We start from the raw sequence: 16,472 nt of genomic DNA, 5'->3' as shown, positions 1-16,472 counted from the left end.
AAATCTACATTCTCCCAAACAAAAACATGGTCAGATCTATCACAGCAATTCCCCAGTCTATGGTCCCAACTTCTGTCTTAGGGTTTTACTGCAGTGAGTAGACAGCATGACCAAGGCAACTTTTATAAGACATTTAATTGGGGCTGGCTTATAAATTCAGAGGTTCAGTCTGTTATCATTAAGGCAGGAAGCAGGGTAGCGTCCAGGCAGGCATGATGTTGGAGGAGCTGAGAGTTCTATATCTTGTTTAGAAGGCAAACAGGAGACTGCCTTCCAGGAATCTAAGAGGACGGTCTCAAAGCCCATCCCCACAGTGACAAACTTCCTCCAACAAGGCCACACCTCCTAATAGTGCCACTCCCTGGACCAAGCATATTCAAAACACAAGTATATAAAACTTAATTTTACCAAATATACTTGTCTTAAGAATAGCAGAAAAAAAATGTGTCATATTGCTTAGCAGTATATAAATTTATAAGTTTTAAACTACATGGTTCCCTTATTTAAAACTCTAGGTCATAGAGAGTGGTTGTTAGAGTCATCCAAAAGGAGGTATGTAAATGAGGGAACTGTGATGCTATTTTGCAAATTTTATGGGCTAGAGAGTTTCATGGAGTTGAATTCCCTAAACTAATAGGAGCTACAGGGTCTAATATTTTGTTTTTGTTTTTTAAGAAACCAAAGTTAGAAGTGAATAGCACATGTTTTTAATCCTTTTACCAAACACTTTGTTTGTCTTGGAATATTCTTATCTTTCAACTAGGTGTGGCCTGAAACTACAAAATAGTGACAATAAAACGTAAAACAAACAAACAAACAAAAAACAATTTCCCTCTTTAGCCTTGGGGAGCATGCTCTGGAACAGTCTTTTATATCAAATGTAATATATTTAATGTGAGGGATGCATGGGCTGCCTGGAAGCAAAGCCTATTCCCAGTGCTAGGGATTTTATTGTTGCATTTTCTGTTATTGAAAAAACTTGAGTATATTCACAGCAGCTGAGCTGCTTCAGAATTCTCTCTAGATACTTTGGCTGGACCAACTGGCTACAGTTTCACAAATCATACAGTCTTGGACATGTTTGTCTCAAATTAGAAACAGTTAAGATTTTCCAACATAAATCCCAGGAGTTGAGCTGTACAGGCCAGATTACCAACTTGGAACAGCCATCATTATGGACCTTAAAAGTGTATATATGTATGCTGAGGGGCTCTTGTGTTCTGGGCTTTGTTGTTGGGGGCCGACTTTTAGCAGAAAGTGGCTATCAGCTTTGCAGCCATCTTGAGCCATATACCCTGACATGAGACTTGGATTACAATAGCCTACAACAGCTGAGCACACTCTGATAATCTTGTTTAGATACCTTGGGTGTGTGAGATTAAAGGTGTGTGAGATTAAAGGTGTGTAATTTAAGAGTTTGACTTAGAAGTGTAGAGATCAGATTTAGAGACAAGACCTAAGGGCATGATTAAAGGTGTGACCAAAAGGCATAGCTTAGAAGTGAGACATATAAAGGCAGAGGCAGATGGCAGAGAATCAGACACTTTTAGGAGACACTTTTAGGAGACACTTCAGAGAGTACAACTTGGAGTAGGAATTAGGCATTAGGTAGCAGGCACTTGGAAGAGAACTTAGAAGAAGTAACTTGGAACTTGGAGGCACTAGGAACTAGGAACTAGGAACTTAAGACTTGGGACTTAGACCAGGAAGAGAGACTGAAGAATAAACGGGATTGAATCATACTCTGTCTGGTCTCCATTCTTCGAGTCCTCACTCTCTCTCTTGCTGAACCCCGACCCGCGGACTGGAGCAGCAGCTTGGACTGGGATACAGTGGCCTCCAAACTCGGGGCAGCCCGGTCCTCAACATTTTGCTTGGGCTGCTACATTTTTGGCGCCAGAACAGGGACTCGAGATTAGGCCTCAACATTTTTTGGCACCCAACGTGGGGCAAAGGGGCTCTCAACATTTTGCTTGGGTCGTGACACTTTGTGACCTAGAGATGCAGAAACAGGTCAAGTTATCTGCTCACTTTTTTCTCTACTGCTGCGGACAGATACATATACACATTTGTAACATTAGCTACACCATTTCTTGAGTCAAATATATTAAGGAGGTCAAGGGAGGGAACTGTCATCCAGAGTGCGTAGCAGACACTGGGTTAGAGAGGCCTTCAATGATGAACATGTTGTTTAAATTTATGGATGGGTAGTATTTTAGACAGCAGAGCTAAGTACTAATTTTAAAATTATTTCAAGTATGATTATAGGAAGATTACCTTGGGAATTCAACTTTTTAGGTTTATATATAAATATATATTTATATGCACATAATATCCAATTTTTAAAACCAATATAGTAGGTACAACTTACGTAACTTTTTCTGATTGTTTTGTTTGGAGACATGATCTCACTAGATAAGTCAGGCTAGACTTGAACTCACATCTTCTTGCCCCTACCTCTTGGGTGCTAGGACAGGAGTCACAACACTTGGAACATGATACATACTTTTAAACTTTTCCAGATAAACTTGAGAATTCAAATGAAATGTAGAAATTCTTAAAGTAATATAACTTACCAAAGCAGACAAAAGAGGTAATAACAATCTGAGTAGAATTTAACTATTTTAAAAAATTAAATCCACAAGTATAAAACTTTACAATGAAAATTTTCTGATCCTTTGTTACTTTAACACCAAATACTATACAAATACTTCCAGAGAATCAGAAAGGAAATAAGTTCTAATTCATTTTACAAAACTAAGTATGATTTTAATACTTAAAAGAAATATTACAGGGAAGAAATGAACATTCTAAGAATAAGTAATAGGATTATCAGCTAGATTTAAAAATCCTACCCAAATTGATGGCAATACAAATCTTAAAAATCACATAAATCATAATATCAAACTAATAATGAATTACCACATTAAAATTTAGAAAAATCAATGAAATCAGCTATATTAAAAAGCTCAATTGCTGGGCAGTGGTGGCGCGCGCCTTTAATCCCAGAACTTGGAAGTCAGAGGCAGGCAGATTTCTGAGTTCGAGGCCAGTCTGGTCTACAGAGTGAGTTCCAGGACAGCCAGGGCTACACAGAGAAACCGTGTCTCGGAAAAAAAAAAAAGAAAAGAAAAAAAAAAAAAAAGAAAAAAAAAAAAGAAAAGAAAAAAAAGAAAAAAAAAAGAAAAAAAAAGAAAAAAAAGAAAAAAAAAAAAGAAAAAAAAAAGCTCAATTTATTTTAAACGTAAAAAAAAAATTCTTAATCTAAAAATAAAATTCCTTTTAACAAACTACACAACACAATATTGAAACCTTCCCTATTCAGATCAGGAGGGAGAACAAAATTTGCACTGTAACTAGGGAAACAGAAACTGATTCAGAGCATAAGCTCCCACTGTAATATACAGAGAAGTCAAAGAAACACTTCGGATAAGAGAAAAGCAGCTTTATGTTTGGTTGACAGAGTTCTTCTTATCAAGATGGGTAGTAGCTAATAGATATTTATGGCATTATTTTCATTACTAAGGTGCACGTTATTTTGTGTTTTTCCACATGTGTGTTACCTTTTCAAAATTCAGAAATACAGGTCTGCAACACACTCGACTTTCTATTGGCTTAGAATATTTTTGCTATTTTGAGTTTGAACATGGTTGAATTATTAAAATGTTTTATTTATTTATTTTTTTAAAATGTGTATATGTGTGTCTGCCAATGTGTATAACGCATGAGTGCAGGTACCTGCAGAGGTCAGAAGAGAGCAACAGACACCCCCCCTGGAACTGCAGTTACAGGCTGCTGTGAGCCACCTGATTCAGGTGCTGGGAACCAACCTCACGTTCTCCTCAAGAGCAAACTCCATTCTTAACTGCTGAGCTATTTCTCCAGACCCCACTAATTCAATTCTATGTAGAATTTCATCCAGCAATTCATGAAAGGCTTACCCTGTCCCAAAAGCCATTGAGAAGTGTTCATACCATCTTTGGAGCATCTGCTGTGAATCTGACTCTAGTTGCCTGAACTGAAGTCTAACAGAAACATTCTGCACCACATATCAATTTTCCTCAGCTGTATAGTCATTTAAAAACATTTATTTAAATTTCAAAAGAATAAAACTCTTCTCTTGCCAACTTTTATAATTGTTTCATATATATATTTATCTTGTTTCCACAAAAAATATAAAATGTCCCTGAGGACTGCTCACAGATAGCACTTGTTCCTAACTTTCCCAGCACTGTGGCTAACAATTTAATACTTAAGAATTATAAACTATGTTTTTATGAATCAAAACAGATGGATAAAATGAGAAACTTTTTGAAATAGAGTATTGCTTTCAGCAGTCAATATATTAAAGTTAAATAGCCTCTTCATTATTTTCACATAGATTCAAGAAAAATAATGAGATTGAACTGGGGTATTTTCTCTAAACAAATGTCACTAACATCCTTCAATTGAGAGCTAAATCAAATTAACACAAACACCAAGGCCTAGCAGAGTGAGTGTCTTCTTTTCCTCCATTCATGACCGAGCCTCATGATCTACAGACTTACATGTCAGTAGGTACTTGCTGATAAAAAGCTTGTTTCAGTGACAAAATACAGGTCTCGGAGAAGATAGACGGTACTGGCACAAGAAGTTGGCCTTGTTTATTTTCAGCCCTTCTTCATTTCAGACCTGTTGGTTTAAAAAGAAGTGTTCTCTACATGTCTAACTCTGTTTTCATATTGTATCCATGTTACGTGGCTGCTTTAAATCATTTGAAATGTGTAGAGACTGCATGGATAATGCAGGATGTGACTAGTTTGAGACAATTGGGAAGAAGCAGCACTTTCCTGAACAACAATGAGGAAGATCTACTCTGTTGCTGGGTTTAGTCTTTTCTCTGTGTGCATTGTGTGGAGTTGGCTGCTTTTGCTGAGCATACATCCATGTTTTTTGGTATTTGAGTAGGTAGTATTGTATTCATCGCCATGAGGTATGTGTTAAAAGCTCCTAGGATGCATATGGATTTGTTTTCTTTTTATCTAGGTCAATTCTTAATTTGATTTCTAAATTTCAATGTTATTCAGGTTACATATATTTAGAAGTACACTTTTCCTGGCAAGTTGGGATTTTTAAGGAAATACAAGTAATTATCCTTAGCAATAATTCTGCATTAGTTTTCACATCATCTGACATAGTATATCAAGTATATTTTAGTTGGTGTTGGTATAAACGCTTTCTCTGTCTCTTTTGAGGAATTTTGTATTCATGTGTAACAGATAAGTTTATTAAAAAAAAAAAACAGTTTTAAAACCAGTGTGGGTGCTATTAAAAAAGCTAGATAGAGGTCCACTATTTGATCCAGCTATACCACTTCAAGAGATATTCCCAATATTCTACTTGCCCATCATGTTTATTGCTGTTCTATTCACAATAGGTAGGAAATTGAATGGCCTAGATATCTGTCAACAGATGAAAGGATAATGAAAAATGTGATACATTCATACAATGAAATACTATTCCACAATAAAGAGAAATGAAGTTATGAAATTCCTACGTAGAACTGGAAATAATCATTCTCAGCGAGATAACCCAGACCCACAAAAACAAATGCCATATGTTCTTTCTCATGTATTGTTGTTGGCTTTGAATCTTTAGATAAGTGTTTAAATTGTAAAGTACCCATAGAATTCAAGGAACAAATAAGGGCCCATGCATCTAAGGATGGGAAATGCAATTCATATAGTATAAAAGGGGAGAGGGGGTATTGGAGTTAAAGGGTCTCAGTGCAATGGGAGATGGGAGAGCAGCATAGAAAGTACGGGAAATAAAAATAACACTAGTATCCCTTGAAAATGTGATACAAAATCTTCTACTGTAGAATCTTTTCAAAGTATATACATATATAAAAGGAGTTTAAATGGAATTGCTTTGTAACAGGAGACAATACCCATCACAGATACCATAGACTATCAAATAATATACCCAGTTCCAGATATGGGTTATCTCTTTTTTTTAGTTGTTATCTAGTGGCATTCCATAGAACCCCCTAAACATTACCAGCTATTGTTACTGTTCTTGGTTACTCTCTAGAGCAGTAGTTCTCAACTTTTCAAATGCTATGACCTTTTAATCCAGTTACTCATGTTGTGGTGACACCCCTCAACCATAAAATTATTTTCATTGCGACTTTATAACTGTAATTTTACTGCTGTTATAAATCATAATGCAAATATTTTAGGAGATAGCAGTTTATCAAAGGGGTTGTGGCCTATAGGATGAGAAGCACTGCCATAGAGCTTGATAGTAAGACTCTATTGCTGAAGATACTTCATACTCAAGTCATAGGACATGAAAAAAATCAAGCTTCATCCCTAGTGGATAGTTTTTATAGTGCTAGAGGATTCTGTAGACAGTGCTAGGGGAGAAGAGTAGTCAACAATCTTACTCAAAAGTGAACCCGCAGATAGAATAATGATTGGCTTGGCAAGATACACCCACTGAAGTAATAGTGGTGCAAGTGTTATGGGGTTAACCAACCATTTTCTGATTGGATTTAAGGACCATTCTATCAGATAAAACAAATGCCTGATATCATTAATGAGGCCAAAAAGCCATTGTTGACTAGGTCATAAGCCTTAGAAAAGCACCTACTAGTGTTCTGCTAAAATAACATGGCAATAAACCTCCCCTAAGATCATATGTTTATATTTGTTGGTAAGACCATCTCTCAAACCTTATTAGAGGAAGGTTCTTAGAGACCTACAACTGGTCAACATGAAGAAAATCGGAGAGGTAGAAAGCTCAGTTCCAGATGGGACATCCATTTAATTGTCCTCCCAAGTCTCATGGATAATCACAGAAGACAGAGCTGGAAAAGTCTTAATTTTCAATCTTTCCTCGTATTATCCTTTTAGCTCTTTAATTCTTTATTAGACTGATGGACATGTCCTATTTTAATATTCTGTTAATGGTTGTTTTGAGATTTGTATATGAATTGCTTACTTGTAAAGATTTTATATTAAATGTTCTTTGTTTCTTTTTTCTCTTAGAATGTGTTGGTTCCTCATATTCCTATCTTCAATTATCAACTGTTGTAGGTGTCCACTGAAATTCCCTGCATATTTTAAACCTGAGACAACACTATTATTATTGCAATGCACTGGCAACATTCATTTATTTATTCTGAGTATTTACTCTATGTGTTGTTCTTCTTCTTACCACCTGTGTCTTCTTAGTTTGTGTGTGTCTCCCTGTGTGTGTATGTGTGTGAGTGTGTGTGCGTGTGTGAAACTGAATAATTTTTAATTTTCACTAGAGAGGTCTTAGTTACTTTTGTATCATGTGTCTTTGATAAGACACATGACTGTCTTAGTTATGGTTTCTATTGCTGTGAACACCCTTATTATCTTACCAGTTTCCTGTTTTCCAGCTCTCTCACTACCTAAGCTTGGCTGTCCTGGAACTTGCTCTATAGATTGACCTTGAACTCAGAGAGCTGCATGGCTCTATTTCTTGAGATTAAAGGTGTGTACCATCACACCTGTATTTAAGGTTTTATTCATTCAAAACTTGCTCTGTCCCAGGCTGTCCTTGAACTCAGAGAACTGCTCAGCTTTGTCTCCTGGAATTAAAGGTGTGTACTACTGTGCCTGGACATAAACTTAGCTGGGTAGAATCTTGTCCCAAAATTCTACTCCCTTAATCTCTTGTTCCCTAGAACATAAGGTTCAGCTCCATTCTACTTCCTGGTGTCTCTTTAATACTGGAACCATATATTTTATATTTTTCTTTTCTTAGCTTGTTTTTTTTTTTTCATTAAAATGCTCTTTATAACCATGAACTTTAGTAACCACACAACAGAATTTAAACTAAGCTGTTTTGACACTTCTTTTGCCAAAGTAATTAATCTAAATCTGTTCACCTTAGCCTTGGGCTGACTCTTTAGACAATGGCAAAAACCAGCCATATTCTTCACTAAAATACCACAAAAACAGTCTTTATGCCACATATTGAAATTCTTCTCTACTGAAACCTCTTGGGCCAGGTCTGCACAGTTCAAATCACTCTTAGCAACAAAGCCTTCCGTATTCCTACCATGATAGTCTATTAATCCCCACTTCTAAATCCAAAGTCCCCAAATCCACATTCTTCCAAACAAAAGCATGGTCAGGCCTATGACAGCAATACCCCAGTCCTCATACAAACTTCTGTCTTAGGGTTTTACTGTGAATAGAAACCATGACCAAAGCAATTCTTATAAGCATGACATTTAATTGGAGCTGGCTTACAGGTTCAGAGGTTCAGTCCATTATCAAGGTGAGCACATGGCAGCATCTAGTCAGATGTGGGTTTGGAGGAACTGAGATTTTTCACCTCTTGTTCCAAAGGGAGCTAGCAGAAGTCTTGTTTCCAGGCCCATGCCACAGTGACACACCTACTATAACAAGGCTATACCTCCTTATAGTGCCACTCCTTGGGCCAAGCATATACAAACTATCACAGCTATATTCTATCTCTGACTCAACTGTCAGATCTGTCTCTGATTCATCACTTGGTTTCCTCCTCAACTAGACATCACTTTCAAAGTGATGACTGCATCCTTCTATGAACAAGCTTTACATACATTGTTGGGTGTGAAACGTGTGTACTAAAGGTGTGTCTGTAATACAGCCAGAGGGATTAAAGGTTTGCCATTCCAACTCGGCTACACATACCTTTGTGTCTTTGGATGTGATCCTTTGCCACCTTGTAAGATGAAATTGCTTTATAAAAACCCAATTTTGAAAATGGACCATGAAACTAAATAGAGTTCTAAAATAAATAAATAAAAATATGATAAACTGATTAACTGTCTTAGCCATCAGGGAACAAGAAGTTAAACACACTTTGAAACTTCATCCTATTATAGTCAAAATGGCTAATATTAAGAAAATAAATGACACCACAGGATTGTGAGCATGAGAGGAATTAATTGTCACTATTTGTTGTTGATGTGACTATAAACTGATTTAGCCCCTATGAAAACAATTGTGATGCTTGCTCAAAGAAGCTAAAAGTAAAACTTCTATGAAACCCAGCTCATATCACTCCTGAGCATATACCCAAAGGACTCCATATCTTATTACAGATATATTGCACACCCATGTTCGTTGTTACTCCATTCACAATAGCTAGAAAGTGGAACCATCTTAGGTGTCCACCTAACGAGTTGATGATGGAAATGTGATACAAATACACAATGTAATTTTATCCAGTGGTAAATAAAGATGAAATTTATAGGAATAAGATGAACTGAAAAAGATAATACTAAGGTAATCCAGGCCCAGAAGACAAATGCTGCATGCTATCTCTCATATGCAGATTCTAGCTATAAACCCATAGTGTTCTTAACTTGGAGTAAGTGCAGAAACAGAGGAGATAGATAGGTAGAATACAAGTTTTAAGCACGGACATCTAAAAATGAAGCATTTAAAAAAATCATCATTTTTGGAAGAGTCACCAAACATTCTGATAGCGGTTGTATTGAATAATAAATTAGAAAAGCTGTCGCATAGCCTAGTATAAAGTAGACCCACAGAAAACATTTGGAGAGTATATTTGACACCACAGCATGTCAGCTCACGTTTAAGCCTTAGATGTTTTAAGGATTTCAAAAATAAACAAGCTAACTAACAAATAAACAAGCTCCAAAACAAAAAAAAAAAAAATGAGAAATGGAAAAGAACTGATATTTACTAAACTTTAAAACTCAGATATAGTATAATGCTGTCCAAAATTCTTGAGCATTGTAGAAAATTATAGATAATCTATAGTAATACCCAGGACAGGTATTCCTAGAGCTAAATAGGACTTTTTTTTGAGACTTTTTTTCCATTTTGTTTCTCTTTAAGACAGGTACATTTGTCTTTTTAAATTTGCTTTTATTGTCTGATTTTCACTTACTCCTTTTTTTCCCACTTTTTTGAAATAAGGTAATCATGTCCCATCATCCCAGTAGGCACTACTTTCCCCTTCCTTTAGACATCAACTCACAGTCTATTCTTCTTACTTCATCTAGAGGAATTCCATTGATAATGCAATATTGTGTATCTTTCACTATAAATTTGGTTTATTAGTACATATACACTAAATCATTGGGACGATGAAATTTTGTAAGTTTTGTAGCATCATTATATGGTACATATAGTTATTCAGTTGACCTCAGTCTAACACACTGAGCCTCAGAGTTGTGACTGTAACGTAGGTGAGGGTGTTCCTAGTATTCACATATATTCCCAGAATATGACCTAGAAAGACATCTTTTCTTTATACTTTATTTAAAAACCAACAAAATTTTGAAATTGAAAGTGACTGGATTGCAACATGACAACCTACACACTATTAAACAGTTAACATGCAGCAGTCATTCTGTGCATTCTGCAGATACAAGTTTGATCTTAATTGTGATTAGTTCTCTCAAGGAATGGATTAAGGCAGCAGAAAATTATATTTTTCATCTAGATCCAGTGTATTACGTCTTTCTCTTTCAATTGCACAGGTTCTGCCGATCTTCTCTGTGTGCCATGCTCTTCCTGTCCTACCCTGGTCTACTCAGGTATGTTTACTCAGGGGATTTGTAGGGGAAATTTCCCCTAATTTACTGATTGGCTAATAAAGATGACAAGAAGCCAATCACTCGGCAGAAAAAGGGTCTTCCGGTCCAGCCGGAGAGAGGAAGCGGGGATGCGGGAGGAAGAAACTACCCTTTTTTACAGTGAGATAGAAAGTGAGAGGAGGAAAGATGTAGACCAGAAACTGTTAGACCTGGTGGCAACCTCTGCCACCGGAAGATTTCCAACATAGAATAATTGCTAAGTTTAGGATGATAGATTCTGCGCCTAACAATTGTGTCATCTTTTGATTTTAAACTAAGATGGTCTGGTGTTTTCTATTCACAGTGATTCAGTGGGGCAGAAGGGAAAGAACTTAGCTGGGGCAGAATTCGGCCAGGCTTTGGAACGGAAGATTGGGCAAAGGACTTGAGAACCAGGGGAGATGTAACCAAGCTGAGCGTGCGCTGGTGAGAGCATGCCCGCAGCTGGCCACAGGGTTTTGGGCTGGCAAGAGAGTGATCCTGGAGCTCTAGAGAGGCAGAGCCAGGGTTTGGGGGAGAGGTGTTGGCTAGGAGAAATATGTAGTCTTGTTCTCGGTCCGGCTATGCTCTAGGCTAGGAACAGAATGAGACCACCGATGTTGGTGCATCAACGTGTATAATTTTTTAAATCTACATGCTACAGGCATTTAATATCAACAATAGGTAATCATGTGTATTCTCTGTAACTGCTCACAGCTCACATTGTTTAAAATGCATATTGCTTAGGACTTCATGAGGAAAAAGTTTGTGTCTAGTCTCTATTGTTTTCCTTTCTTTCTCTCCTCTTCCCTCCTGCTCCTTCAGTTCACTGTCCTAGGACAACAAGTAACTTCTAGACTCTAGATCTAGAGCCTAGCTAGCTAGCTGAAAACATACTTCCCAAACTATGCTAGACTCCACAATGGCATTGGTTGTCTCCTGGAGCTTCAGAACAAAAAAGACTGCATCCATGAAGCTATCTACATATCTCAGATATTTTTAAAAGATAAAAAGTTCAGAAATATCTTCTTTTCAGATATTTCAGAGAGAACCAGTGAATTTTTTTTCCCTTGGTATCCAGTAAGTCACAAAATGTTAAAACTAAAAAGAACTTTGGAATAGTCTAGCCCTCTCCTCACCCATCGATGACCTCTCCTCATAATACCTCTTGCTCGTGTCACTAGATCTAGCCACTAGCCGGTGTCACTGTGGACCTAGGAAAGGGAGCTCTCCCATGGCTGAAGTCTCCCACGACTGCTCATTTGATTTCCACCCTGCCCACGGATTAACCTGCAAATTCCATATTAGGAAATCCTTTCAAGAAAACATCTTCAGTGAATTTTATATAGCATGAATAATAGTATATTCCCCTCCACATGTTTTGAATAAAGATGTTCTATAAAACCTGGGAAAATTTTTATAGTAAATGTGGAAAGCATATAAAAGGAGAAACAATCTAGTTTCCAATAACAAAAATTAATTTTAAAATTATACATGTTTTATACTAAAGAACTGTGATTTTGTTAGGAAACATCATTCATACACACACACACACACACACATATATATATATATATATATATATATATATATATATATATTTAGACACACAAATACACATGTACCACATACACTTATATGTACATATACATTTTGATTCTGATGTTTTGTCCCAATATTTTTATTAAAAAGTCAAGTCATAGAATGGAATATTAAATATAAACTAATTTTTGTCATGTATAAGTTACAGGCATATACACAATAAACTTATATTTATGGAAAATAACCTGGATGGTTCCAAACAAAAATGCCATTAGTGTTGTATTTTAGTAATGTGATAATTACTTTTGTTTTCTTATAATAATTCCATAATGAGCAGATATTATATAAACTATAAAAATCTTTATAATCTTTTGTTTGAAAATGTGGTGAAAACAAAATCTTGTCTTTTCTTTCTCTAGTCTTCAAGCCCTTGCATATGTCTTCTTTGTGGTTCTGCCCATGTGGATCTATGTTCCATAGAATGACTCTACCACTAGATCCACAGCCATCATGCACTTTTGTCTTTCAAATGTTCTTTACAAGGTTTATAGATACACTGCTCTTCAATCCAAGAGTTCCTAGAAACACTGTCATTCTGGTGATACATATTTAATAAATGGATTTGAAAATGTACCAAAAAAATAGCTCATCACAATTTTGGGTGACGTGGCAAATAGTATAGTTTACAACCCAGGAACATATGGAAGAAAAGAAAAACTTGGACAAGATATAAAATGGACAATCATCTTGACAAAACGCAGACTATTAAGTATCTTAGGATATGTGCATGCACCAGACAATTCTAATCGAAGGTATAGAGTGATAGTCACAGGTGATAGGAATTAGTCAAACATGGGAGTTAGCTGGGGTTGATTGGAGTAAATAATGGATTCTAGGTAAAGAAGAAATAGGCAAAGACAGTTGGAGTCTCCTGTTTCTGCTCTGCCATCCTTCCTTCCCTTGTTGCTCCTCTCTCATTAAATAAAAATTTATTGAGAATTTTGCTGTATGCAGTTTTCCTCCAAGCCCTGTGAGTAATAAGAAGATTAATAATCTTCTTCTAAAATATTTATTGCTTAATTGGTAAACCAGAAATATTAAACATAAGTAAACACAAAAGAGAAAATATAAAAGAATATCTTGATTAAGATTTTATGCAGATACCAAAACTTATGCACTATTACAAATGAGCTAATCTGGCTAATGTAGGTAAAATCAATGTATGTCAAGATCGTTGCCATGGTAAAAATTCACTCAGAGTAGAAGAATGCACTAAAGTTCCAGTCTCTCCTTTGGATATGCAGCTCTGTCCATGCATTGTTGAATGCATTTTCTTTTTATTATTTTCTCTTCTACAGGTCTGTCTGTGAAACAGGCAAAGGAAGTTGCAAGCGGTCCTTAAGGAGACTATAGCTGACTGAATCCTTATATATAGCCCTAATTTGATGTACTAAATGTAATCTCTAAAGAAATGTTATTTTCCTAATGTCAATAATAAACAAGCACTCTTGTAAGGAGGGTATGCACCTATGTATAGTCCAAGAACACTAATTCAAGCTCAGCAGTCTATTGGCTATGGGATCTGATACCCTTTGATCTGGTCAGTGGTCTTGGGCTTATGTTACTTTATATGTAGTTATTAAAATTAATGTTTGATATAATAAATATTGGCTGACTCAAGTGCTTAAACATTTCTGGATTTTAATTCAGTTAGGGTTTTCTACCTCTATTTTTATAATAGCTTCTCATATTTTGGGTTAATAAACATTAAACTTGCCCACATGTGCAAATATATAGCAATAGTCCCGTGCAGCAGTGACTGCTTAGTGATAGCCTCTGAGATGTAAACTCTTCGTATCAGGAAGAAATTTATCCCCCACAACTGCCCCGATATAATATTACTCTTTCCTATTAAAATATGGTGGATATGTTACTTCAGTAAAGCAAAATAATGAATAATGAAATGCATGCCCTCAGAACAATTACAAGAAAAATCAATTGATTATTTATGCAATTATTGAGCCACATTAAGACTTCCCATTTAAATTGATGTACGCTTACTTTTGGAATGTGCTATGTATTGATTCTAAATGAATGAATCTCAATCAGTCTATTGAATATAGCTGCTATCTTTTACCTTATTTGTCTTAATGCAAGTTTTTTTTGGTGGGCTTTAATGAATTAAGGCTAAATTATACAACTCTGTATAGCTAGAAAAGAAACAATTGTTAAAGACAAGAACATAGCTAAGGAATAAACAAGCAATTTCTGACTTCTGAATTAAGCCATGTTTATAAATACGAAAGTTATAAATGATGTAATAAATTTTCTTACATTATTGTTTTCTTGTATGATGAAACTAATTTTAGTAATAAGTATTTTTATAGATGGAAATAAATGAAAGGTTTATGTATTGGTTGCTGTTTGTAGATGTGACAACAGAACTAAGTATCATCAACTTAAAAGAGAAACTTTTATTTTGGTTCATGTTTTTGGAGGTTTCAGAGCATGGTCTAGTAGCTCTTTTGCCATTGACCTGTGGTGAAACAGATTGTCATGGCAGAAGGAGCATGTGACATGAGATCACTCACTTCATGAAGGCCCAGAAGCATAGAGATTGAAAGGCAGGAACAACATACCTTTCAGTGACCCATTTCTTCCAGCCAGGTCCAACCTTCTAGTTTCTACTACATCATAATAACCCATTAACAGTCCTTTTATCAACAAATTACCCCACTGATATAAGTCTGACAAGTTAAGATCCAATTGCTTCTCTGAAATCTTACTTCTGAAAATGTTATTGGGAACCCTACAAGTTTTAGAGAGGGGACTTTTTTGTCTAAATTATAACAGCTTAGAAAAGTTTTTAAGCAGAAAGTCAGAAAACAGGAGATTAAGCATATAGAATCAGAATATTTTTTATTTTAACACTCTACACCATGAAATGAAGCTTCAAAAAAATTCAACTGAGGATTTAAAGTATTTTCCTTGTTAGAAACTTTTGGTTTAAAATATGTCACAAATAATGTGTTTATCTGAAAGCCACAATTTCCTCCAATAATGACATATTCAAATGTGGCCTTCCATTTGCCAATGGGCCTTTTCTGAAGACTACCAGCCTCCTGTCCCACATGAATCTCAAAAATCACATGCACCAGGAAGAATGGATGTTTTTGCATGCACCAAGGAAGATAGGCCAAGTCTAAGCAAAAGGTAAGAAAATATTCTAATCAAAAATCTAGTACTGCAAACAAAAAGGAGTCTAGTGTGACTAAACCCGCCCCCAGTTTGTACATAAGTGAACGAGTATTTCCATAGCATAATGGGTGAGTAGAAATGATGAGTGATGGCTGAGATTTGAGTAGAGTCAGGGAAATGGAAATTTATAAAATGTAGGAATGAAAAAGGATGGTTGTTCCAGGTGAAACTCACCTGACTTTGCTCAAGAGTTTTTCCAAAGATACATGTCTAACCTATGACAGAGACAGACAGTGTGGCTGGAGCATGGCTGTACCAGCTTTGCTCAGTGGTACAGATGAGAAGTCAGTAGCAACCAAATTATAAGGTAAGTTGCAAGATACAGTCCATCCAGAGGGGAAGGAAAAGCCAAGAGCTTTGAGCAAGCAAATAGTATAACTTGCCTTTTAGGAAGACAATTTCTGGGAACAGTGAGGAAATTGGTCATAAAGGGAAAAGATTGGATGCCAGAGGAATGATTAGGACACCCGAGCTGGAGAATAAACTGCACGGAAAGGGAGGAATCTAGACAACTAATTGATTAAAGATGGGAGACAGAGGTCATAGATAGTGTTCAGATTCTGGCCAGTACACCTGGTGGTGAAATATCTTTAAACGATGTGCAGATGTTTAAATGTTCAGCTCAGCTTGGGATATAGCCAAGATTTTAAGTGTCTTCATTGTGTGGATGATCAAACAGAGCATAATAGAAGTCAAGGCAGTAGGTGACGTCACCTGATGAGAGTTTGTGCAGTTGAAGGAGGACAGATGTCCTAGGGAAACACTAAGGGTTTAAGAGATTGAAAAAATGATTTCAAGAGTCAACGTTTTATAGACACTTCACAGAGTGGGTGGTCCACACACTGTGTCTAGGAAGCAGAAGGTCAAAATCCTTGAACCTCAGGTCTCTGGTTCCCGTAAGCACAGCTGGATTTGTAGGGAGAGACAAGTGTGGCCACATTTGTGGAACAACCTTTAGTAAGCCAGTTAATGATGCTGTAGAAATTTCCTGTGGGTGGACAGAATAAAAGCAACACTATTGGAATAGAAGCCAGCATGTAGGAAACCTAGCGGTTTCCTCACTTAGGTCCTAAATAAG

The 16,472-nt window shown here is 36.3% G+C and overlaps 1 protein-coding gene across 6 annotated transcripts in view; it reads left to right on the top strand.

Annotated features, from left to right (window-relative positions):
- The window catches only part of C25H8orf34 (chromosome 25 C8orf34 homolog), a 394,450-nt gene extending 379,901 nt beyond the window's left edge, over nucleotides 1-14,549 (top strand). For all 6 annotated transcript variants that reach the window (XM_076924364.1, XM_076924363.1, XM_076924361.1 and 3 more), the window contains 2 exons: nucleotides 10,520-10,576; nucleotides 13,495-14,549. In XM_076924364.1, the coding sequence (XP_076780479.1) occupies nucleotides 10,520-10,576; nucleotides 13,495-13,538 (101 nt within the window). In that variant the 3' untranslated portion in view covers nucleotides 13,539-14,549. The remainder of the gene's footprint in view (nucleotides 1-10,519; nucleotides 10,577-13,494) is intronic.
- The last annotated feature ends 1,923 nt before the right edge of the window (nucleotides 14,550-16,472 follow it).

This window comes from Arvicanthis niloticus, chromosome 25 (genome assembly GCF_011762505.2).
Source record: "Arvicanthis niloticus isolate mArvNil1 chromosome 25, mArvNil1.pat.X, whole genome shotgun sequence".
NCBI classification, from domain to species: Eukaryota; Metazoa; Chordata; class Mammalia; order Rodentia; family Muridae; genus Arvicanthis; species Arvicanthis niloticus.
Note: the sequence above shows the minus strand (reverse complement) of the source record. Positions and strands in the feature narration are given on the sequence as shown.